The sequence below is a fragment of the Acartia tonsa genome, chromosome 11 (assembly GCF_053477335.1).
Source record: "Acartia tonsa isolate MP-2025a chromosome 11, ASM5347733v1, whole genome shotgun sequence".
NCBI lineage: Eukaryota > Metazoa > Arthropoda > Copepoda > Calanoida > Acartiidae > Acartia > Acartia tonsa.
Genome location: NC_137270.1, coordinates 26,042,017 through 26,068,575, shown reverse-complemented (window position 1 = coordinate 26,068,575; position 26,559 = coordinate 26,042,017). Strand labels below are relative to the sequence as shown.

The 26,559-nt window shown below is 32.0% G+C and overlaps 1 protein-coding gene across 3 annotated transcripts in view; it reads right to left on the bottom strand.

Moving 5' to 3' along the window:
* Positions 1 to 1,793: 1,793 nt before the first annotated feature.
* Positions 1,794 to 26,559, bottom strand: part of LOC145331416 (acetylcholine-gated chloride channel subunit acc-2-like) — a 39,412-nt gene continuing 14,646 nt past the window's right edge. Inside the window, exons 6-18 of one of the 3 annotated variants that reach the window (XM_080176049.1) lie at positions 25,431 to 25,513; positions 23,609 to 23,642; positions 21,434 to 21,540; positions 16,909 to 16,993; positions 15,910 to 15,974; positions 11,432 to 11,475; positions 10,879 to 10,918; positions 7,330 to 7,399; positions 6,534 to 6,657; positions 5,625 to 5,718; positions 4,723 to 4,786; positions 3,874 to 3,912; positions 1,794 to 3,386 (exon numbers count right to left, since the gene is read on the bottom strand). In XM_080176049.1, the coding sequence (XP_080032175.1) occupies positions 3,279 to 3,386; positions 3,874 to 3,912; positions 4,723 to 4,786; positions 5,625 to 5,718; positions 6,534 to 6,657; positions 7,330 to 7,399; positions 10,879 to 10,918; positions 11,432 to 11,475; positions 15,910 to 15,974; positions 16,909 to 16,993; positions 21,434 to 21,540; positions 23,609 to 23,642; positions 25,431 to 25,513 (957 nt within the window). In that variant the 3' untranslated portion in view covers positions 1,794 to 3,278. Of the gene's footprint in view, positions 3,387 to 3,786; positions 3,826 to 3,873; positions 3,913 to 4,722; positions 4,787 to 5,624; positions 5,719 to 6,369; positions 6,494 to 6,533; positions 6,658 to 7,329; positions 7,400 to 10,878; positions 10,919 to 11,431; positions 11,476 to 15,909; positions 15,975 to 16,908; positions 16,994 to 21,433; positions 21,541 to 23,608; positions 23,643 to 25,430; positions 25,514 to 26,559 lie in introns of all 3 variants that reach the window. The other 2 variants (XM_080176048.1, XM_080176050.1) reach the window with 2 other exon arrangements.

Genomic DNA, 26,559 nt, shown 5'->3' with positions numbered 1-26,559 from the left:
TTTTCAATTTTTGATTTCATACTTTGAAAACCCTGCAGAATTTGCAAGATTATGAATAAACTTTTGAGTAAATATTTTTTTTGTAAATTTTTTCATAAATATTAAAAGTACTTATAAATACATGATATAAATTTATATATAAAAATTAAAGTATTTATCAGTCAACCATTGTAGAAACAGAGAAAAGGATCATTTTAAGATAATCAGTTTTTTTTGTAGTGTCACTACACATTTATTCAAACAACCTAACATTTTCAAATGCACTGTCTCTAGGGGCGTCCAAGCTTTTTATTAGGAGGGGGGGGGGGGTAATCTAATAATGTAAAAAAGTACCTATCTAATAATAAAGTACTATAAAATATTTAAGTATACATGAAAACACAATAATCAACTCACAAGTCTTGCTAACTGATGAACCAATATGATTCTCCTTTAAAGTGTATACTTCAAATATGTCATATGTCGACAAACCCCAAACTGTCCAGATTTGAGCAAGACGATTCCAGTTACGTCATATACGTTTCGGGAAAGAAGAAGGGAAGGGGGGAAGAAAATTTCTTCCCTTTTCTCCCATCTCTTTTGAAGAGATTTTCTTACCCCCTTCCCTTTTTATATGACGTCACAGGAATCGTCTTGCTCAAATCTGGACAGTTTGGGGTTTGTCTTTTTAACTAGTTTTGGGGAGGATACCACCACCCTGGCAGCATGCCAAGATAAATTGCCCCTAGAAAAAAAGATTTTATATTTTGATAATTAATGAAATGTTTTGATCTATTTTATGGAAGAATTTTTTTGTTGAAAAATGTGATTTCTTTAAATAGACAATGTTTAGACACTTAGTGCATTGTTAAAAGTGAAGCTTTTCTATAATTAGGGTCGGTCCGTCCGTTTTTTCCGTCCGTAACGGATAGCTTTTTTCGTTAATTTAGGCATGTTAGAATTGTCCTATTGATTTCAAACTTTGCATGGTGATTCCTTTAGTAGTTAGGTACGATTTAGAAAGCGTAGCAACTCTATAATCATTACCAAAATGTCCGTAAGTCCATTTTTAACATGTTGATTTTTTTACTTTTTTAACAACAAATTTTTATGTGATCTAATCATCGGATTGATCTGATTTTTGGTATATTGATTCCTGGGACAACAAAGTATAATGTAATAAGCGAAGCAACTCTATAATTAAGTCCTAAAAATGTAAGTATGTTCACAAACATTATCCTGTATCAAGCAGTTTTTGAACAAATTTACTTACAATTTTGCTTTGACTCTTATACATTATATTATGATTATTCAGTTCTGACAATATACAAGTGTTAATGTCCGTTTGTTCTACCATTTCAATGCTTCGCGTTTATGGATGTTGTCATCCTTGTTTAATTAAAGGTCCATTGTAAACTATAGCATGTATTTTTATCATGGTTCAGAACTGTTTTAATCTGGTGGAACTTAGTCTTTTGATTTTGGGCGGTGGTAAAAAATCTTAAAAGTGGAAGTAATACAGCGCGCCGGAATTTGTTTAGGGATTATTCATTGTGGGGGTATTTACCCCCCTAAAATTGTTTAGGGGGGGAATAAATGGTTGGGGGTAATTTTTACACAGGGGGGGGGGGGAATGGAAAATTTACCCCTCCCCCCCCCATATAAACTATGTTTTCTAATCTTTTCTTAATTACAGTCTTTGAATTTCGTCCCTTGATGTTTTGAAATTTGAAATATTATTGTTATTAGCCCGGTAAAAAATATGGATTAATTAAAATCTGAACGGATTATTTTTAAGAAAATAAAAAAAACTATTACTAATAATTTGTTTATTATATTATATTTATTGCATATATTTGTTAACATCACAACTTTCTTTTAGTAGATTAATAATAGAATTTTTAGTATGGCTTCGAAACCAATTATTATCCACTGGATTAAAGCCGGGTTTAAGCCATTCTGAAAAACTATATAGTATCGTATTGCAAACAATTTTCCACAGATATTTATATAAAAATCATAAAATTAATACCAGTTTTGTTAGCCAGGGCATCCGGGGTTAACAAAACTGGTTTTATTCTTATATTTCTTTATCTTAATATCCGCGGATAAATGTCTATAATACGATGCGATAAATAACTATTACAATTATCTAATATTGTTTCAATAATATATTAACTATAACAATTCTCAACAGTTTTATAATATGCTATATTTTTGTAATAATTTCACTTTATGGCTAAAATTCAAAATGTTCTATTTACATTATTTATTTGTTTAAATTTTAGATATTTTATCATTATATCATACAATAAACATTGAATTTTTTGTGCATTTGGGAATGTTTGATAAATATTTTATATTTTTCAAAATACTCTTTACTTCTTTTTATCTAACAATTATTTCATATTTTTCAAAACTTTATCTTTCTATATTTATATATTGCTCTCTTTAATTATTTACTAATATCTAGATTATAAGTTACATACAATTGCTTAAAACTTAGAAAATAAGTGGCTTCGCTCCTTGCATCTAAGGGCTAATATATTTGCATGTTTTTAAAGACTATTCATGAGATTTCAAAAAGCTAGAATAAAGTAGTCAGCTTTTTTTTTGTCTGTAGCGAAGAATCTCGCAAACCACTGAACCTATATGGTTCTCCTTTACAGTGAATATTCTATACGTCTATGGAAGGTTTATAACTATTTTTGGAAAGGGTATCTCTATCCTCCCAAGATAAATCACCCCTAGAATAAAATTACTCACCCTCTCCAATTTTTTTACTTTTTAGAATTGGAAAAGGATGGGGTGAATGTCGTCCCACACTACTTAAGTGCCCCTAGAGACCTTGTTACGCAAAGTCTAAATGGTTTGCGTCTGATTGACAAACTTCCAATTACTTATTCATTTTTAACATTGTATTAACATTTTAGTTGATAAAATAAATGACAATTTTGCATAATCTAATAAATCTTTTTAATATTTTGGAAACTGTGTATAGTGCCTATAAAAAAAATTACCAATGATAGGCCAATACAGACTAAATTACCAATGGCAGGACATTTTAGTTGACCATTTGTAGGCCATTATAACGTCATTTTTTATAGGCACTATAAAAATCTTCCTTTTTACGTTGTAATTACATTTTAGTTGATAAAATAAATAACAATTTTGCATAATCTAATTCAAATAAAAATCTTCTAAATATTTTTTTTTTATATAAATGAGGACAATAATTTGGTATCAGAGTCCAGAAAACGTGAACTAAAATGATCTGGAAGCATAGTCCAGAAATAGGGTTATGAGTCGCTGTCTGGCATGAGTGTCCAGAAAGGCCAGTAGAAGAGGTTGAAGGCAAAGAATAGGAGAGGAAACAGGTACAAAAACACAGAATCTATAGCAGCCATCTAAATATCATAAATAATATGAAACATATAAATAACTATCTCCTATAAAAATCCTTATTTTTAGATAACTAGACTAAAGGATTTAAAGGGATAAGACAATGGCCGATATATTGATGTACATCCCCAATGATGATACACAAAATTACCCCTTATGTAGATTATAATTAGTAGTTGAAACTAAATGAACCAACCAATCAAAATTCAATAAAAGTCCCCAAGGTTAATAAGCCAACGAATAGGAAAACGTTATTATACAACTTTAGGGACTAGTGTAATTAGCATCACAATTTGCTCTCTCTCTCTCTCTCTCTCTCTCTGGAGAAAACCCCTATTACTACTATTACTATGCATTAACCAATTATAAAAAATAAAGAAAAAAATAAAACTTAAAACTTGTTACCTTACGCCATTCGCTAATTTCGTCTAATTCTTCTAATCTCTAAATAATAACAAATATTTTTTACATTATTTAGAATTAAAGAATTACCTTTCTCCATCCACTTATTTCATCTAATTCTTCTAATCTCTGAATAAAGGTTAAAGTTATGGCATGCATTGGGTTTTTAATCAGAAAAAAACGCAAAGCCTATAAAAAATGACGTCATATTGAAATAGTATATTATTCTAATATGACGTAATTCGGAATTTTTTTGCCAAAAGTTTTTAAATTTAGTGCCTATGAAAACGGGTTAAATTAAAAACGTCGTATTAGAATAATTGACTATTCTAATATGACGTCATTATTAAAGGCACTATAAAGAGCTTCAAAAAACGCAGCTACTCTATTAGTTGAGTATGTCTGTATTTCCAATTGTTTGTCTATCAACAAGTGTAAAAACTTGTTAACACTCTTCCTGATGTCCTATAAAGAATTTTTATCTTCCAGATTATAATATACAAAAGAAAGTTGCTAGCTTGCTATTGCACTGCACTACTTCACGACATAATTGTTCTTGTTGTAAAGGCCTTGAGGATAAAGGTTTTTCATGAAAAAAACTTTTAGCCCAGAGCTGGATATTTAAATGTGTAGCCGTTGCCGTAGCCGTGGTCGTAATCGTGGCCGTAGTCGTAGCCGTCACCACTGCCAGTGCTGCCAATAAAACATGGATTTTTAAATGTTGAAGTTTTTACGTATTATTATTATTTTTTTCTTCATATTTTTACTGAAAATTCAAAAAGTCGTTGTAATTTACAGATCGCATATAGCCGTGGCCACGCGTAGCCAATTTGATTTAAAGATAGCTATTAGGTTAGTGGCTGTATCTCTGGCAGCGGCAACGGCAACGGCTACACAGTTAAAGATCCAGCTCTGGAAATCGGCTCCTCGGGGCATTACCTTTTTAACATCTGGAGGGTGGTGTACTTTGCAATCTTTACTGTATATTATATTCAAACTTTCCCTAAAATAAATTATTATGATAATTCCTGGAACAATAACAATAACAACCTTACTACTGAAATATACATAACAATATATTACATCCTATTATATAAAGTAGTAAGCGTTTTTTGTCTGTCCCGAAGGATCTCGCAAACTGCTGAACCGAAATTGTTTTTCCTTTACAGTGAAGCTTCTTATAGGTCCTGGGAAGGTTTTAAACTATTTTTGAAGAGGGTTTCTTCACCCCCCTTCCCCCCAAAAAATATTTTTAACTCTTTTGAAACTCAAATTTAAAATGGGATGAGGTCGACTTTTCACCCTCCTACCAGTGCCCCTAGAGGCTTCTAGGGGCGTAGCCGCTAGTATAATATAAGTTGATATCATGTCAGGGGAAAAATTTATGTCAATTTTGGTTGTTAACATGGAACTCATTTATCGGTCAGTTCATTCATCCAGTAAGAGAGGAGTGGATTGGGTAAAGGGGGTATCGTTATTTAGCCCTTTTCGAGTTTCACTTTATCAGAGAATATGAAAATCTGGTGTAACATTCAATTAGTAATAAATCATTTATATAGCCCCTATTTTAATACCCATTGAAATTATCAAATTATTCACCAACAGAAGGAAAGACCAACTCAAAAGCCTTAAATGTAGAATATCTTCAACCATAGACTTCCAAGGGTGAGTGTTTACCCCTCTAAACTTTGAAATCCCTCCTTTTACCCCCTCCTCCAATTTAAAAAAAAAAACTACATTAGATTACCCTCATCAAACCTTTGAAACCCATCATTTTACCCTCATTAAAATAAAAAGCTTGGACGTCTCTATCCTCAACAAAAACAAATAGATATAATTACCATTTTAAATCCATCTTAATTTCTTTCTGTTTGATGAGAAGATACAGGATAACAGCGTAGGACATCAAGGATCCAAACACAAAGAAAATACACGCTAAAATATATACATTATTAAAAAAATAGGTAAAGAAATAAAAAGAGGTTAATTTTTTTCGTGTATTTTATGCAAAGTTGTTTGTTACAGTTTAGTCAAATGCACTTGTTAAGTCAAAGTGATCTTAATTATGACTATTTCATATAAATACATTTGGTCATAATAAAGAATAGTTTGACTTAACAAGTGCATTTGACTAAACAGTAACACATAACTTTACAGAAAATACGCAAAGAAATTGACCCCATTTGTCGCCATTTACCTATCCCTACCAACTTTTAAAGAATATCAAAGAAGGATTCATGTTATTGCCAGAAATTACCTTTATAAATGGTTAAAATTCCCTTTTTCCCCCTTGACTACTTTTTAATTATGAAATTGGAATCAAGTAGAAAATGCGAAGGAAGGACTTTTTTTCGACAACTTTAATGGCTGCTACCGGTCAAACAGCTGACATGCAGCATAAAAAATCACATAGTTTTGGACATTTTATTTATTGAATCTTGGCTATCATTGAGGACTTTTTATAGCATTAGTTATGCCTTTTAGAACGATGTCAAATTTTTGGCTGTACGTCAAACCGTTTGGATGCTTGTTGTCAAGAATAAGATCTTCCTTCGAATTTCTGGACGGGATTCCTAAATTATCTACCTATCAACCAGGATGAAATGGCAGTCATCCCCTCAGTTTTAGGGGACAGATTTGTTATATTATTAAATATATTTATCAGCATAAGGAACAGGGTGACTAACAGAGCCATACGTCCAGGTACAACCTAGATAGATAGATAGATAGATAGATATACATAAACATACCTATCATCCATGAAGATATAGCAGTCATGCCCTCAGTATTCGGGGCTACATTGGTTATATTATTAAAGATATTAATCAGCACGAGGAACAGTGTTACTAGCAGGGCCATGCGTCCTGGGACAACCTAGATAGATAGATAGATGGATGGATAGATAGATAGATAGATAGATAGATAGATAGATAGATAGATAGATAGATAGATAGATAGATAGATAGATAGATAGATAGATAGATAGATAGATAGATAGATAGATAGATAGATAGTTAGATAGATAGATAGATAGATAGATAGATAGATAGATAGATAGATAGATAGATAGATAGATAGATAGATAGATAGATAGATAGATAGATAGATAGATAGATAGATAGATAGATAGATAGATAGATAGATAGATAGATAGATAGATATATAGATAGATAGATAGATAGATAGATAGATATATATATATATCGATAGATATATATATATATATATATAGATAGATAGATAGATAGATAGATAGATAGATAGATAGATAAATAGATAGATAGATAGATAGATAAATAGATAGATAGACATATTACCTCTGGAGGGATAAGAAAGCTGAACCTATGAAGTCATCAAGAAGAGAGTGGATGGTAGATAGATATACAGACATACAGATAGACAGACAAACAGACAGATAGATAGATTACCTCTGGAGGGATAAGAAAGCTGACCCATGAAGTCATCATGAAGAGAGTGGATGGTAGATAGAAATACTGACATACAGATAGACAGACAGACAGACAAACAGACAGATAGATTGATTACCTCTGGAGGGATAAGAAAGCTGACCCATGAAGTCATCACGAAGAGAGTGGATGGTAGATAGTATATATATCTGAAATCAGAAATAATTACATGATATGTAGATACCTCTTGTTAATTACCTAATTGGAACAGGATTCTCCCACGATTTCAAGTTATCATATAGAGAACCCAAGAACATCATCGGCTGTTAATGAGATGTGTGATAGTCTAACGCCCACCATAGTATATTAGATTAAGTAACATCCAACAGATAACCAAACATTTCATTGCAAGACCTTTGTCTGGAAGCCATAAATGTTAATTTGATGAATCGCGCCTGTTTAAGGGCCTAGGCATTCCCACCTCTTACAATTATTGTACGCTTTTTTATGTTTCTAGTATGACGCTGTGTGGTCCAGACTTGAACTAATAGCAAGCAGGCACGATATCAGATACGCTAATGCTGTAGTACAAAACAAGGATGACAACATCCATAAAAGCGAAGCACTGAAACGGTAGGACAAACGAACATTAACACTTATATAGTTTCAGAACTAAATGATCAAGCAAAATTGTAAACAAATTTAATGAAATACTGCTTGATACAGGATAATGGTTATGGACATACTCACATTTTTAGGACTTGATTGTAGAGTTACTTCGCTTATAATATACTTTGTTGTACCAGGAATCAATATACCAAAAATCAGATCAATTGGATGATTAGATCACATAAAAGTTTGTTGTTAAAAAAGAAAAAAAATCCACATGTTTAAAATGGACGTACGGAATTTTGGTAATGATTATTGAGTTGCTATGCTTTCTAAATCGTACCTAACTACTAAAGGAATCATCATGCAAAGTTTGAAATCGATAGGACAATTCTAGAATGCTTAAATCAACGAAAAAAGCTATTCGTTACGGACGGACGGACGTACGGACGGACCGACCCTTATTATAGAAAAGCTTCGCTTTTAAAAAGAATCATAACGTTTAGGGAAGTATTGAGTAAAATTAATTTTATATTTAGTCGCTTTTAATTTTTTTTCTTAAAATTATTAATAAAAGCAATAAATATTTGATGATAGCAGTTAAACAAACAAAGTAAAAAAATAATAAAAAAATTTATAAAATACTGAATTATTTTTATTGATGTACTTTGATTTATTTGAGTATGATTTATTCCTTGAGAAATATTGGCTAATATTATCTCATTAAACATTAGGTCCAACCACAATAATATTAAAGGAGCAATTTGGGAATATCTTTTTCTGTTTCTTAATTCAATGTTTTACTATTTAATCTCTTTGGTCATGGCATTCGAAATAAACGATAATTTAGCAAATGGAGAAAAAAAACTGCAAGTAATGAAAATTAAATTCTAAGAGTTTTGAAGTCTTGAAATTATTATAAGGAAGTTTTTATTCAAAATAAATGTTTTGTGAACTAAACAGAGGGAGAGAGGGAGTATTTGGGTCAATTAAACTGGTACCCAAAGTTTTATATCCACATTCACTTATTCAGTGACTCAAAAACTCAAAAAGTGGATATGTTTATTGAATATTCATTAGTTGGTTCCAAACTAAACTTTTTGACCATAAATTTTAGCATACTGAATTTTGTTATCGCATCGTATTATAGACAGCTCCTCGAATATCAAAATAAAAAAATATAAGATTAAAACCATTTTTTTAGCCCCGAGGCGATAAAGGCCCATGCTAACAAAACTGGTATTAATTTTATGATTTTTATTTTGATATTCGTAGAAAATTGTCTGTAATACGATGCTTTATGCTTGATTTTCAGTATGGCTGAGAAATGGTTCTAATCCAGTGGATATTATTCTGTTTCGAAGCCATACTGAAATATTTTTTTACATAACTAAACAAAATATTTTGGATGTATCTTGAAATAGTTTATTGATATTTTGGATGTTTGTGTAAAGAATAATTTGTTATAATACAATGTGGTTCATGTATTTATTAGTACAGGTGTTTACATTTTCCCGTATTTTTTTTTAAATCTCAATTTTTTGCCATTTAAATTTAAGAAAAAAATAACATGTAAGAAAATGGTACTTGTATAAAAAGCTAAATATTTTAGGGAAGTTAACGCTTTAAAAACCAAAACTTTTATTATTACGACCTTTGTCTTTAAGTCTAAAGAAACAGAATAACATTATTGACCTGTTAAGACCCCAGACATTCCCCTAAAGTATATCTTTTAAGTTTTGGGCTATTGGCAGTGCAGAATGAAATACTCTTTGAGTTTTTTTTGCCAATGGGGGGGGGGGGGTATGTCTTAGGGGATGAAAAAAGACGAAGACAGGCCTTCTCTTCCAGGTTTCAACATTATAGGGTGGGGGGTGGGTTGGGGTTTGACACGACCTTACATCCCCCTTCTGCACTCCTATTTTTACAATAGAGAGAAAAACAAGCTTAAAACGTATCATACTTTATCTCTATTCGCTGTATTGAATAATTAATTTTGCTGCTCTGTATTTACACCGATCAGAATTGATATGAAACGTATATAAATCAACAATGTCGAATATGTTCATCAGTCCTGACACTGCCAAATATGTCCAAAGTTATTTAGTAATTCTGGCAACTTGTGGGATATCATGTGATTGATTGACAATACCAGTGAATATATGCAGGGAGGGAGGGGACATTGGACTGTTTATTACACTAGTCGCTAAAGTTTAATAATAACGTTTTCTAATCAGTTACCTCAACAACTTTGGAGATTTTTATTCAGCCATGTAACGTCATAAAAATGAGGGAATATCCATCTCTTTTTAAAGGTTTTTCTTTCCCACTTCTCCTCCCATCTCCCTCATTTTTATGACGTCACATGGCTGATATTTGATTGGTTAGTTCATTGGGATGAGTGTCCAAACGTTTCAATCACTAATTGTTATCTACATATGGGGTAATTTTGTTAATCATCATTGGCTTGTACATCAATTTTCGGCCATAGTCTTATGCCTTTAGATCCGTGGAATAATAATATAGGATATAGTAATTATTATTTGTCAGTACCGGATGTAATGATAATGAATGTATCATTTTATTTGTAGCTTTCTTGTTATCATGATCTATTAATAGTAAAATATATAGGGATCAAAAGGGATAAGACAATTGCCGATATACATCCCCAATAATGATACATAATTTAAGTCACGGTTAGCTTTCGTTCATTTGTGCATTTGAATAATTTTTGTTTGATATAATTATCCTATTTATTTCATTTTTGTAACAACGATTAAACATTATCATAATCTAGTTTTGAAAACGCAGATATGTCCTTAAAGTTAATCCTGAGTGAGGGGACATTATGCTGTTTATTACACTAGTCCCCAAAGTTTGATACTAATGTTTAGCTCAACAACTTTGGGGACTTTTATTGAATTTTATTTGTTGGTTCATCAAGTTGTTAAAACGTTTCAGTCCAAACACTAAATTAATCTACAGAAGGGATAATTTTGTGTATCATTATTGTGGATGTACATCACTTTATCGGCCATTGTCTTATCCCTTTAGATCCCTGGATGTTAATAATACTTACAGGTATTTTGTATAATGTCTCTCCAGAATAAGCTGAAATCCTAAAAAATAATCACAAATTAAATATTTTATTTTTAAAAATATTCTACAATGTTCTTTGGTAAGAAACTAGCGGATGCACCGCTTGTATCTAGGGACACTGTTTTTAAAAGAGTAATAAGGGGACAGTAAAATAGCATAAAACCATCCAGGGACATATCTAAAACTTTTGTAAAGGAAGGACAGCTTAATTAGTTTATTGGATTTTAAAATCTTAAGCTTCAGACAAAAAAAACCTTACTACGTTATATATAAACTAGCACTTATAATCTTGGGGCATTGTATTCAAAGAGGTAATAATGGGGCAGAAAAACGGCCTTAAACCTTCTTAAGGCTCTAAAAGCTTCTCTAAAAATGAGAACCCAGAAAATCTTAATTTTAATGGTTATCAGATAAACCTGTTTACGGGCGAATGTTTTTCCCCTTCTCTTACTATTAGTGTCACGCGCCAAACATAGCAGCAGCAAATATTTAAAAAAAATAGGAAAAAATTCGATGTTATTTAAAATTTTTACCTGTTATAGAGTAATTTCCATCTTGGTACTTGAAAACACGCTCACTGAAAAAAAGTATTTTCTTTGTACATTTTGAATAACTTTTATACACGATCAAAAGAAAGTATTTCTTCAAAAAAAAGTATTTTCTTTGTACATTTTGAATAACTTTTATACACGATCAATAGAAATACCATTTCCAGTAGCGAAGAATCTATATAATTTTCTCTGTCTGTCCGTCCGTCAGTAAGTCCGAAACGCTATGAGGGAAATATCTATTTCCTAGCTGCCATTCAATATAGACGGCTGATTTTTTGTAAGGATTCCTTACATCAATGAGCATTCAGTATGTAACTTACTTTGTACGTCGGTCTGTAAGTCATGATACAAAATATAAATGATACAAAATATAAAATACGTGAGAAAGGATTCGTGATTTTTCTTTCCAATATGTTTCTATTCTTGATTTTCACAAATGCTCTTTAAATATCCTTTATTTTATAGAGCTTAGCTACTTATGGATGTTGTCATCCTTGTTCACTTTTGTATTCATTAACATAAGTTTTTGTGTGGAAAAGAGACACATAAATGCTTTTTTATTATTGTGATTGAAAAAGAACAAGTATAATAATATTTCTAGTATAGCTACTAAAACCTAAAGTATACACTGGATTTATTTTGAAAAATCGTTTATTGTATCGTAATTTAGACAATTTACCACGAATAGTAAAATTAGATTATAACATTAATACCAGTTGGCCTAGGCTTTCAGCTCCACGGAACCATCAAATCTGGAATTAATCCAAGTTTTTTTTTTAAAGCTGAGTAGGGGAATCTAATCCCTGATCAACGTCAAAGCATGATTATTCAGGGATCTAAAGGGATAAGACAATTGTCGATAAATTGATATTCATCACCAATGATGACACATACACAAAATTCTTTAGATTAAAATTAGTGGTTGAAATGTTGGGACACTCAACTAAAGGAACCAACCAATCAAATTCAATAAAAGTCCCCAAGGTTGTTAAGTCAGCGAATAAGAAAACGTTATCATAAAACTTTGGGGACTTGTGCAATAAACAGCCCCATGTGCCCTCCCTCCCTGATAATTATTTGTGTATATACAAGGTGTGAAGGAAGGCCACAGCCGTAATAAACATAATTGTTCTCCATTATATTTTCATAATAATTTATCATTGCAGTGTTGACATAAAAACGTAAATAGTGTAATAAAAAAAAATAGCAAAATTGCCTTTTTTTTATAAATGTCCATTAAAAGAAAAATTAAGAAAGGAGTTACCCAGGGAATGAGGTGAAATTATCCTGTTTATTACACTAGTACCCAAAGTCATTCCCTATTCGTTGGCTAAACAACATTGGGAACTATTATTGAATTTTTATTGGTTGGTTCCTTTAGCTGAGTATGCAAACGTTTCAACCACTAATTGTAATCTACAGAAGGGGTAATTTTATGCATCCCCATTGGAGATATACATCAATTTATCGGCCATTGTCTGATCCCCCTTTTGCAGTTTATTATTCATAGCCTAAAATGCTAGGGACAAAGCATTGTGATAAGTTTATCTGTTTGTCTCGTTATATCTCGGAAACTACTAATCTATAAAGTTCAGGGTTGCCTAACATTGGTCCTGTGCAGGTTTATGGATATTTTGTTGGGGATGGATCTTTCTACTTCCATAATTGACTTGGCAGTTTCTCATATGACGTCATTCGGGATACTTAGGCCAAAAGTTTTTATATTTATCTTCTTTTTTTTATAGGCACTATAAAGAGCTTCACATAAAGTATTTAACAAAACAATTTCATTGTTTTTGTTATTTCCCCAACTACTATAATTATATTACATAATGGCTAAAGGTTTGACCTTCCGGTCCTATAATAGGCAGGGTTAAAGAACAATTTGTTACATATATGTAACATAATGATAGCAGAGTATCTAATACTAGAATTCTATTGTTAAATTATGACCAAAAAAATGTACGAACCGCTAATATTATGTTTATTCTTTACTTAACTTTGGTCAGCTAACAAAACAACAGAAATTTTGTAAATTGTACTGGTACCCAACACGTTTTCTCATTCGTGGGATTTAAAACTTTTAGTCCTTTTATAAATATTCTGATTGGTTAGTACAAACTAGCGGTTTCTAAACCATAGACGTCCAAGGTTGGGGGGTAAAGGGGTGTTTAGAATTAGAATCAGATTAACCCCAAACTTTTCCATAAAAATTTTAATGAACATGAAGGGTAGTGTGTTTATTTATTGTCCATTGTCTTATCCCTTGAGATCCCTGAGTTACCCATCAGTTTGTTTATTATGACGGGGGAACACAGAATGTTAACACATAATCATTTTTATTGTCAGCAAAATAGAATATCGTACATTCTGAACTAAGGAAGCAGCTTATAATGCCTATAAAAAAAATGACGTCATACAATACAAATGACCAATGATTGGCCAGTATATATTTTACCATATTGGTCAATTAAATTACCTCGATCTTGTTAAACGCTAGGTGCGCTAATTTTTATATATTTAAATAGTTTAAAATGAATGCAGTAAAATAGCCAAGAGTTATTCAGGAAGGGAGGGTACATTGGGCTGTTTATTACATTAGTCCCCAAAGTAATAACATTTTCTTATTAGTTGGCTTGATAAGTTTTGGGACTTTTATTGATTTTGATTGGTTGGTTTATTAAGTTAAGTGTCCCAAAGTTTCAACTACTAATTGTGATCTACAAAACGGAAACTTTCCTGTATCATCATTGGGATTGTACAGATATAAATTTATCGGCCATTGTCTTATCTCTTTATATCCCTGCAGTTTTTACATTGACCTAGAAATCATTTTGACTGTACCTTCAAATTTTGATTTACAAAAATAAATAAAATGATGATATAAATACTAGTGGCTACGTCCCTAGAGGCCCCTAGGGGAACTTTTGGTGAGAGAGGGGGGGAATTGGCCCCCAACAGTCTAGAAAGTCATACAGTGGTTCGCCTAGCGGCACTTTATATTTTCATTTGAATTTTAGGCGATTTCTCTTGGGAGGGAGGTGGTACCCTCCCCGAAAATAGTTCCTTCCCAGGACCTATGTGAAACCTAATTGTAAAGAAGAACCATGTCGGTTAAGTGGTTAGCGAGATCCATCCGTACAAAGAGACACACACAGATCCTGTTACTTATCAAAAGGATTATATTATTTTTTCAGAAACGGCAGTTTAGGGATTTCACCTCTACTGAATATGGAACACAAGCCACATTTTGTTGAAAAATTAATTTCTATGAATATTTGATGAAAACACTTTCCTACTCTAATATATTTTGATTGTATAATATTTAGTTTTGTTTTGTTGCATTTAAAGTATCAAATTCTATGAAACAAAACGTGTAAAAGTTGTCTCTATATTATTAAACAAGTGGCTACGTCCCTAGAGGCCCATAGGGCCCCTTGAGATGGTAGAGGGAGCAGTCGAACCCCAAATCTTAAATTGTAGTTTAATAAGGACCTGTGAGAAGCTTCATATTGTTTAGGAGAACCGTATCGGGTCAGCAGTTACATATTACATTAGGTCGAATCTAATTTCAAAGCCTATGAGGGTGTGAAATGAATATTTTATGTTGATGTGCAAAAAATAAGAAAATAGCATTACCAAACAACCAAGCATTTTTGAAAATTACTATAAAAAACTTCTAACATTTCAAGGTGAAATAAATTTTGAAGAAATTGGAAAAATGGTTTATTTTCAATTTAACAATTTTGTTTTTGTTTTGTCTGTTTAAATTCTGCGTTTAAAACAATTTCCAAAAATTAAATATCCAAGCAAAACAGACAAAATTTAAACCAATTTATTAAAGCTTTTGTGCCAATAAGTAACTGCCTCATAAATTGTTAAAGAACGGGATACACACCACAAGATCTTATTTCAGTATATCTCTGAACAAAACCTTGCTTAATGATGTGAATGCATTGCACCTGACATAGCAGCAGTAGATATGACGCAGCGTTTGGCCGAGATGTGAACCTATAACCTGGATGTTATTGTTGATTTGAATTGTTTTTAAAGAAAAATTTTGTGTTTTACTCTTATGGAAGTTGTCATCCTTACATGAATCGTATAAGCGAGTGCGCTTAGAACACGATTTTTATGTGATATAGTTATCCTATTCATCTGATTTTTTGAAATACTAATTCCTAGGACAACAAAGTTAAAAGCGAAGCATCTCTCTAATCTAGTCCCAAAAATGTAAATATGTTCAAAAACAGTATCCTGTATTTTACAGTTATTACAAATTCACTACAATTTTGTTTAGACTTATACCTTTATATTCTGCTTATTCAGTTCTGAAACACTGCAAGTGTTAATGTTCGTTTGTCCTACTGTTTCAGAGCTTCGCTTTTAAGGATGTTGTCATCCTTGTTAAAGTTTAATTAAAAAGCAACATCGTATAAACACTAAGAATATAAATTTACCTTTCCGGCAATTCAACAATATCGATGGAATAATCCAGGACTGGGCTTTGGTAGTTCTTATCCTCCTAAATTAGATAGATAAATGAATAAATAGATAGATAGACAAAAAAATAGACAGATGAATAGATGAAATAATCCACTCGGAACTTTGATAGTTCTTATCCTCCTAAGATAAATAGATAAATAGATAGATAGATGGAATAATCCAGGACGGAACTTTGATAACTCTTTTCTCCTTAAGATAGGTAGATAAATAGATAGATAGATAAGTAAATAGATAGATAGATAAATAAATAGATAGATGGAATAATCCAGGATAGATATAAGTAAAGATATAGAGAGATAGATAAATAAATAGATGGAAAGTAGAAATAGATGCGTAGTTCAAATGCTTCTAGAATAGATAGATAGATAGTTTAAGATATACATATTATTAACAGGTAGTTCTTGAAATCATAGGTACTTAAATATATGCACACTTTGAAATTGTTATATTGTTAGAAAAATATATATTCTTATAATAAAGTAATAGGATGTCTATTTTTATGTATGTCTGTCTGTCTCTACCTAAGGATTTCGCTAACCGCTGAACCAATATCGTTCTTCTTTACAGAATAGCATCTCATAAGTCATGGTAAGGTAAATAACTATTTTGGGGGAGAACCATATCGGTTCAGCGGTTCGGCAACAACACATATATAGATAGATATACAGACAGATAGATAGACATGAATATAAATTGGTTGATGGGTAAATAAATAAATAATAATTTAGGTAGGTGAGATAGGTGAGAACAAATTAAAATTCTTATGTGATTTATATATGAAAAGATAGATTTGATGAATAGAAATAAGATAGGTAAGAAGAGATGTAGAATGATTGATAGATAGACAAAATTATAGAGACATTATAGATTCTTATCTTAATGATAGATATACAGACTATTTGTACTTAAGCTTATAATTGTTTTCTAGACTAATTAACTAATGCTAAACTTACCTTATTATAGACAAGTCTGCTCAGGTCGAAGGTCATCCTGGTATCATCATAATTAACTGATCCAACCCAAAAAGAGCAAACATGACTAAAAAATATAATTGCTCAATAGTTTTTAGTTATACATAAAAGCAAAGCTTCACCATAAGTTAATAATGTCTGTATGTTTGCTTGTAAGGTTTATGTGCTTTAATGGCGCATAGTCTAATACTAATTATCTTTTCCGCTGTCAGAATATCTGCGTATATATATAAATAATACAAAGTAACTTGATCTCTGTCCGTCTGAAGCTTATGATCTCAGTAACCACTGAACCGATCGGATTCTACTGTTCAGGGTATATACTAGGGTTGGGCCGGATATCCGGCCATTTTCAATATCCGGCCGGATACCGGATATTGAAACTATCCGGCCGGATATCCGGCAATATAATCTTTTATATTTTACAACAAAAATCTCTGTTTTTTAAATCTTAAATGGCTGTAATTTTCTTATTATTGAAGCTAGAAGAACAATTTTTTCTGAATATGTTTATCTTGATGCAAATTTTATATTAGAAATCTCAAAACATAAATTTTGGCGGTGGCAGCAGTACTTGGCAGTTGACCGCAAACCGATGGTTGGCAGGTAAACGGCAACGAATTTTATGAAATTGTAATATGTCATGAAGATATATAAAAACGCATAAGTTTAAAATTTGAAATCTTCAAGTAAAATTTTTGGTCACAGGAACCATTTAAAGATTTCTGGAGACCTGGAGGTTCAGGACTTGCAGGATTATACCTGAAACTGAAATCGACTTGAACACATATATTACATATAAGGATGTACGACTATAGGATATTTTAGTATTAGATAACATGAAATGCTTTATTTAAGTAAAAAAATATTTTTACTTTTTACCTGAATGACCTTACTAGATTTGCCGGCATCCTGTGCCTGCCAGGAAGGAGGTATTAAAAAAATTTCAACTCTCAGTTATGTGTCATACCCATATTTTGTAAGCCACTCAGTTATAGCCCTCTACCTTTTATACACAGAAAATAGGATAGGAAAAAAACAAGGGGGGGGGGGGGGCAGGCATTCAACGCCACCTCCCCGCCCATCCTCCAACTATTAGGATTTGCGTGCGTTGCCACGAAAGGGACTATATCCTTTTTTGTTACTTTAATATGTAGTAATTTGGCCGGTTATCCGGCCGGATATCCGGTAATTTGGCCGGATAACCGGATATCCGGCATTTGAAATCAGCCGGATATCCGGTATCCGGCCAAAAAAATATCCGGCCCAACCCTAGTATATACCTATTGGTCCTGTGGTGGTTTTAAGCTATTTTTCTTGGGGGGGGGGGGAACACCCAACCCCCAAAGCCACTAGAGGCTAGGCGCGAAGCCGCTAGTTTGTTAATAAAGTAATAAAGTTTTTTTTTGTCTGAAGTTTAAGATTTCGACAACTACTAAACCGATTGTGTTTTTCATTTTAAGGAAACTTTATATAGCAACTGGAGTGGTTTTAGGCTATTTAATTCTCTATATTTAAGTCTTGGGATGGTTTTGTGGTGCAGTACCTAGTTTGTTATAAATGATAATTCATGTTTGACACGATGTTTCATGTTTATTTTATCAAAAAAGAAAGAATGCAAAAAATCCTAAAACAAACCTATGACTTAATTTAGCATTTGATACTAAAGAAACTTAAATTTGGCATAAAAAATCACTTCTTTCTGGAGATTAAGTTTGAAAACTGGAAAAGGACATATCGCAGTTAAGAATTTTTTTTAGAAATTTAAAGTTTTTATCCACCTTCACAAGAAAAACAGATGTTAATTCTTATATTTTTAAAATTTAGATATAATGATTTATTAAAGGAATGAGTTTAAACAGTATCTCTTAATTTAAAGTTATTTCATGAAAAAGTAAAATAAAATAAAATTTTCCATGTACCAAATCGTTCTTTCATAGCTTTTAAAAACGTGTTTCAGGAGGGATCTTAAGGGAAAAGAGAATAGAAGATTTATTGATGTACACCTCCAATTAGGACAAACAAAATTTTACCTTCTGTGTATTCAATTTTTTGGGTTGAAAATTTGGACAAGGGTAATTTGTATAACCAAAACAAGTTATCAAATTCCCCGAAGATATTAATCTAATTAATGAGGGAAGGTACTTATTAAACATTGTAAACCAATATAAATTAAATTTAATTGTTCCCTCCCTTCCATTGTTACAGGTAGGACTGACATTGGGTACCGAACTTTAGTCATCTATTATTAAATACAAACACAGGTTCTTTCCAGAGAGAGAGGGGACAATGGGCTGTTTATCACACTAGTCCCCAAAGTTTTATAATAACGTTTTCTTATTAGTTGTTTTAAAAACTTAGGAGACTTTTTCCTGAATTTTGATTTATTAAGTTGAGTGTCTAAACGTTTCAATCACTAATTTTAATCTACAGAAGTTGTATTTTTGTGTGTCATCTTTGGGGATGTACATTGTACATCAATTTATCAGCTATTGTCTTATCCCTTTAGATCCCTGGGTTCTTTACCAGTTTTGACACTCATAACCCAGGGAGTAGTGACTAATGCATTGTGAACCAATAATAATAATGTTTATTTTCCTAGCTTATTCCACAGAAATTTATAATTTTCCTTTGCAAAAATTTTTGTTCCAGAGAAATGTTTTTCTGCATGAAACTATGAACATTGAACAACTATACAGAGAGGTAGGGGACATTGGGCTGTTTATTTCTCTGGTCCCCAAAGTTTTATAAAAAAAACGTTTTCTTATTCGTTGGCTCAACAACTTTGGAAACTTTTTTTGAATTTTAATTGATTTTAAATTAAGTGTCCTAACGTTTTACTTTTAACCACTGATTATAATCTACAGAAGGGATAATTTTGTGTCTCATCATTAGGGATGTGCATAAATGTATCGGCCATTGTCATATCCCTGTAGATCCCTGGTTTTCTTATTCGTTGGATCAACAACTTTGGAAACTTTTATTGAGTTTTGATTGGTTGGTTCATAAAATTAAGTGTCCTAACTTTTCTATCACCAACTGTAATCTACAGAAGGGGTAATTTTGTGTATCATTATTAGGGATGTGCATAAATGTATCGGCCATTGTCATATCCTTTTAGATCCCTGACAACAACTTCATATTATTATTATTATTGGTTTATGTTGTATAGAGTCACAATTTTCAATGAAAAGGGAAATTGATTCTAAAAATTAAATTAAGAAACAATAAAAGATAACAGATAACTGTAGTAAAGAAATAACAGTAGAAATATATAAAAATTACAAATAGTAAAGCAATTTCACATCCCTAAATAGATGTTTCTGTCTAAACGTGCATTATAGAGTAGGAGTGGGACTAGATGAATACAGATCAATGTACTTTATAAACAAGGCTGATATAATCCATGGCCCCATTTACTCTGAACTAAGACGAAAAAACTAAAACGTTAATTTCTATGATTTTTCAATATTTGTTTTTTTTAAAGGAGTGTTTAAACCAATTCCTGATATTTTTTGCTTTAAATACAAAAAGTATTTGCTATTATTGCATATTGCAACTTCTACTAATATTTTTTTGTAGAAAAAAAGTTTACTCAATTTTAAAAGGAAAAGTTTTTCTATAATTATGTTTTGCTAGTTCGTACATCAGTAATTTATCAAGTTATACAAATTTTACTGAAATTTCGTTTTGATAGAGTCATTCTTTTATGATATTAATAACTAGCGGCTTCGCGCTAGAGGCCTCTAGTGGCACTTGAGGGAGGAGTTGAATCCCAAAACCCTTTTTTAATTTAGCTTCAAAATAAAGTTTTAAACTAATTTTAGGGGGGAGGGGAGGGGTTGCGCCCATCCAACCACATTTTTAATTTCATTTTTTTTAAATTGAATTTTTTTTTCGAATGGGGGGGGTATAATTTTTTTCTATGGCAATTTTTCTTTGGAGGGTGGTGGTACCCTTCTCCAAAATAGTTATAAACCTTCCCGGGACCTATGAGAAGCTACAATGTAAAGAGAACCCTATTGGTTCAGCGGTTAGCGAGATCCTTCGGTACAAACAAGCAAACAAACAAACAAAGAGACAAACAAACAAACAGTCAGACAGACATCGTTCTACTTTGTATTATAGATGACATTTTAAATCATAATTCCTTGGGCAAATTCGACTTTATTGAGTTTAAAAGGTTTTAAAATCCTTTTAAAAAATTGAATAATTTTAATTTTTCCAGTCAATCTGAATATATAAAATGGATGTAGGATATATAGACATAATGCGAGGATATATTGACAGGGCAAAAGTTGTCGTCAATTTAGCTTGCTAATATAGAGTTCATTTATTGGTCAGTTCGTTCATACAGTGTGAAGGGAATTGATGGGGAAAAGAGGGAGGACAGGGAGTGGTTAATTTATCCAGCTGCAAGTATTACTTTATCAGAGTACATGAAAATCTGGTGTAACATCCTAGTAATAATATATCGCTTATTATAAATAAAAATAATATACTCTACCTGTCTAGAGGAAATTTGTTAAATCTCATTGGACACATAAAGGTCACATGAGCCAGTTGGTTATAGAATAGCTCCTTCCCTTCTACAATCCATAGACCAGCTAATCTCTAAATATTAACATATATTAGTTAGTTATAGAATAGCTCCTTCCCTTCTACTATCCATAGACCAGCTAATCTCTAAATATTAATATATATTAGTTAGTTATAGAATAGCTCCATACATATAGTGTTGGATCATTTAGAATCAGGGGTCGGCCGCCGCACCTCAGCCTCGCGCAAGCCTTAACCCTCTCTGATGCTCAAAGGAAATCATTGAATAGGCAAGAAGCCATATTAGGATCAGGTTTAGACATCTAAGTTTTTTTTGACCCGGCTTAAGCGCGACTGAGGCGCGGCTGTCGAGACCTGTTAAAAAGTTTTGTAATATTGTTTCCTTATTCGCTGGTGTAACAACCTTGTGAACTTTTATCAAATTTTGATTGGTTGGCTTAATAAGTTGAGCGTCCATACGTTTCAACCACTAATAGTAATCTACAGAAGGAGTAAATTCGGGGAGGTACATAATTTTATTGACCATTGTCTTATCACTTTATACCTCTGAACACTATCAGCTCATTACCAGATTGATGTTATAATGTGTAATGATGGGTTTGTAAATAAATCAATTATACACTAGGTTCGTTAGAAACAACAATTTTTTTCTTTCTTGTAGAGAGTAGTTACACAGAGATCTAAAGGGATAAGAGAATGGCCAATAAAATTTTGTACATCTTCAATGATGATACACAAACTCCTTCTGTAGATTAAAATTAGGGTGTTGAAACGTTTGAACACTCAACTTATTGGATCAACTAATCAAAATTCATTTAAGTCTCCAAAGTTGTTAAGCCAACGATTAAGAAACTTTGGGGACTAGTGTAATGACCAGCCCATTGTCCTATCTCTCTCTCTCTCTCTCTCTCTCTAGTAACTTTGTCAATCTGTATGTCTTTTAAAGCTAATCTTAAAGTTTATAATTTCACAAGTTTATATAGGACTATCTAGTTTATTTTAAAGACTACCTATTTTTATTTGCAACTTTGCTATTTTACCCTATAATATGTAGAAGTATGGGTTTTCTGTCTGTCTGTCTGTAAAGATCTTGCTAAGGTTTGATTTGATTGAATTCTTTATTTTAACTAAGCTTTTTTAAGTGTCAGCTTTGTCTAAATACTAATATGAAGTAGATGAAGATGATTAAAGTCCCTCCACAGGTTATGACGTCATACGATAAAATAACCAATGTGAGGCCAGCTTAAATTTTTACTATTAGTCAATTACAGTGTATACTGGCCTCTCATTGGCTATTCTATTGTATGACGTCATAATCTGTGGAGGGACTTTAATCATCTTCATCTACTATATAGTTTTTAGAAAAAGCTGAAAAAGCTTCGAAGTAGATGCTAGTGGCGCAGCTGCTAGTGTATCATATAATACAAAGTAATGGCTTTCTTCTCTAAAGATCTCGGATTCCTGTTCTCAATAGGTTTCACTTCTCAGGGAAGCTTTATGAATGTCTTTGGGTGGTTTTATAGGGCAGGGGTGCAACCACTAGTACAAATTAACTTGGTAGAAAAAGAAAAAATAAGACAATTTAATTGCTTATTTTTTATAAATCAGCTACATTGTATATATAACACAAGAAGCTTAAGTATAATGGGTAAATATTGCTAAAACAAATTAATCAACAAACATAGATAATGTTTAATCATCGTATAGAACGCAATTTCTATCAATTAAGAGTTATTATCATCACACTTAGATGATTAAATAATCTTATAATCATTTATGAAGGTCACGGGTTCGATCCTTGTTCATAACGTAATTTTATTGATTCTTACAGCAAACAAAATAGAAAGTTGAAATTCAATGTAAGGCCTCATTTTATTTGAGTAATTCATGTTTTGAATTTTTATCAGTTGGTTGGTTCATCTAGTTGAGTGTCCTAACGTCCCAATAATTGTAATCAACAGAAGGGTTAATTCTTGGGGATGTACATCCCATCCATTTATAGGCGATTGGATATCTGATAACGATATGGCTTAACTCGCTTTGACACAATGACGTCCAAATGAACGTACAGAGATATAAAATTACAGATTTGCTACACTACTGGAAAAGAAATAAAATCTACCTTTAAGCAGTCCAGAGGATTAAAGGATACCAATCTGAAATAATTATAAATTGTTATTGGTTATGAGATACGAGTTGATTTAACCCTTGCAGACAGGGGTAGGTCAGAAAAATAGCCTAAAAACTACCTAAAGATGTTTAAAAAGCTTCCTTGGAAAGTACAACCTATATGGACCTCTATTTTCTGAGAACTTTAGCTTTAGACATTAATCCTTACTACTTTATTTGATAGCACTGTTCTGTATTTGAAGTGGCAGGTAAGAATAAAAATAGCATAAAACCATCTCGGGATCTATGTGAAGCTTCCCCTAAAAGGAGAAAAAAGATTATGTTTTGTTTTGCTTAATAATTTTCTTCTTAATAAGTTTCCTTCCTATCAATATAAATTGAAAATCTCAGATTCATGACACTTTGTCACAAACCTTGTTTTTCATTTAAACTTTTTTTTTACTGCAACCAAAATGAATGAAATGGCCTTTTGTGAAATTTATGGTTTAAAGTAAATATATAATTTCACAATTAACAAGAATGGCAACATCAATAAAAGCAAAGCTCTGAGTGTAGAGTGTAAGAACTGAATAAGCAGCATATAAATGTAGACGTCTAAACAGAATTGTAATTAAATTTGTTGTAAAACTGCTTAAATATAGGATTCTGTTTAAGGACATACTCACATCTTTCAGACTTAATTATATAGATGCTTTGCTTACAACATTGTACCTTGTGGTAATTGGAATCAGTATCAAAAAATTAGATTAATAATATAATTATAACACATTAAAAATTATTGTCTATAAGGTTAAAATTGGTTTAAATAAACGTACGGACATTGTAGTAACGATTACAGAGTTGCTACTCTTTCTGAATTATACCTTACTATTATAGATCTCATCATGCAAAGTTTGTAATCGATATGTCTGGATTGACGGACGGGCCGACCCAAATTAAAGAAAAACTTTGCTGTAAAATTTAACATGGATGATTAAGTTTTAGAATAGTTATTTAGGAAATATAACAGAATCTTCCTTTAAATCTTAAGAAGTGTAGCACAAAAATATAACGGATTGACAAAAGAACAAAATGAGTTATGGAGAAGATGTGGTTTTATAAAAAAATTAAGGGAAAAAGAGAATGAAAGATATGATAAAAATACTAAAATAACGAAACCCTAAAAACATGTGTATTTGTTGTTTTTGCATGCCCGAAAGACAGACGAAAAATAGGAATTATAGCGTAGCTACGCTTTAAAAATACAAATTGAATGTATTGAATGTATTGAAAGTTGTATCATAGTAATGGAAATAGAATATATGGATACTGAGAGAGATTATTAAAATGTTCCTTATAGGTAAATGACATAACAATAACCCCCCCCCCCCCTCCCATCCCCTCCTCTGACCATGAAGGAGCGAAATGACAAACAGTAGAGGACCATATTAGCAACTAAAATAGACGACGAAAACTCCCCTTTCACAATATCCACGTATTCCATATCCATTTATCACAGAGCAGCAGGGGAAAGTTTTATGAATCTAGACCTTTCTGGTTTTCACCATTTTCTTTCTTTTCTTTGCTGAATCTATTTTTAACGCTGTATACAAATTGATAATATAATGTAAATAAATGGATAAATTATTACTTGGTTTTTACACCAGATTTTCAAGTGAAACTTACAGCAGACTAAAGTAACGATACCCCTTCCACCCTTTTTACCCCCGTCTACTGGATGAATGAACTGAACAATAAATGAGTTCCAAGTTATCAAGAAAGTTGACGACAATTTTTCCATTGTCAAGATAGATAATTTTAAAGATAGATTTTACCTGTAAATGAAAACGTGTGGTATCCAAGTTTCTTTGATAAAATTAATATCCAGTGGTAGCCAGCTTGCTTCCTCTACTCGACTCTGAATATGAGAATAAAGTTTCCTTGATAAAATTAATATCCAGTGGTAGCCAGCTTGCTTCCTCTACTCGACTCTGAATATGAGAATAAAGTTTCCTTGATAAAATTAATATCCAGTGGTAGCCAGCTTGCTTCCTCTACTCGACTCTGAATATGAGAATAAAGTTTCCTTGATAAAATTAATATCCAGTGGTAGCCAGCTTGCTTCCTCCACTCGACTCTGAATATTAGAATAAAGTTTCTTTGATAAAATTAATATCCAGTGGTAGCCAGATTGCTTCCTCTACTCGACTCTGAATATGAGAATAAAGTTTCCTTGATAAAATTAATATCCAGTGGTAGCCAGCTTGCTTCCTCCACTCGACTCTGAATATTAGAATAAAGTTTCTTTGATAAAATTAATATCCAGTGGTAGCCAGCTTGCTTCCTCTACTCGACTCTGAATATGAGAATAAAGTTTCCTTGATAAAATTAATATCCAGTGGTAGCCAGCTTGCTTCCTCCACTCGACTCTGAATATGAGAATAAAGTTTCCTTGATAAAATTAATATCCAGTGGTAGCCAGCTTGCTTCCTCTACTCGACTCTGAATATGAGAATAAAGTTTCCTTGATAAAATTAATATCCAGTGGTAGCCAGCTTGCTTCCTCTACTCGACTCTGAATATGAGAATAAAGTTTCCTTGATAAAATTAATATCCAGTGGTAGCCAGCTTGCTTCCTCCACTCGACTCTGAATATTAGAATAAAGTTTCTTTGATAAAATTAATATCCAGTGGTAGCCAGCTTGCTTCCTCTACTCGACTCTGAATATGAGAATAAAGTTTCCTTGATAAAATTAATATCCAGTGGTAGCCAGCTTGCTTCCTCTACTCGACTCTGAATATTAGAATAAAGTTTCCTTGATAAAATTAATATCCAGTGGTAGCCAGCTTGCTTCCTCTACTCGACTCTTGATAATTAAAATTAAGATCATTCATTCATTATTCCCTTTTCAACTGGATGAGTTTTCAGGGATCTAAAGGGATAAGACAATGGCTGATAAATTG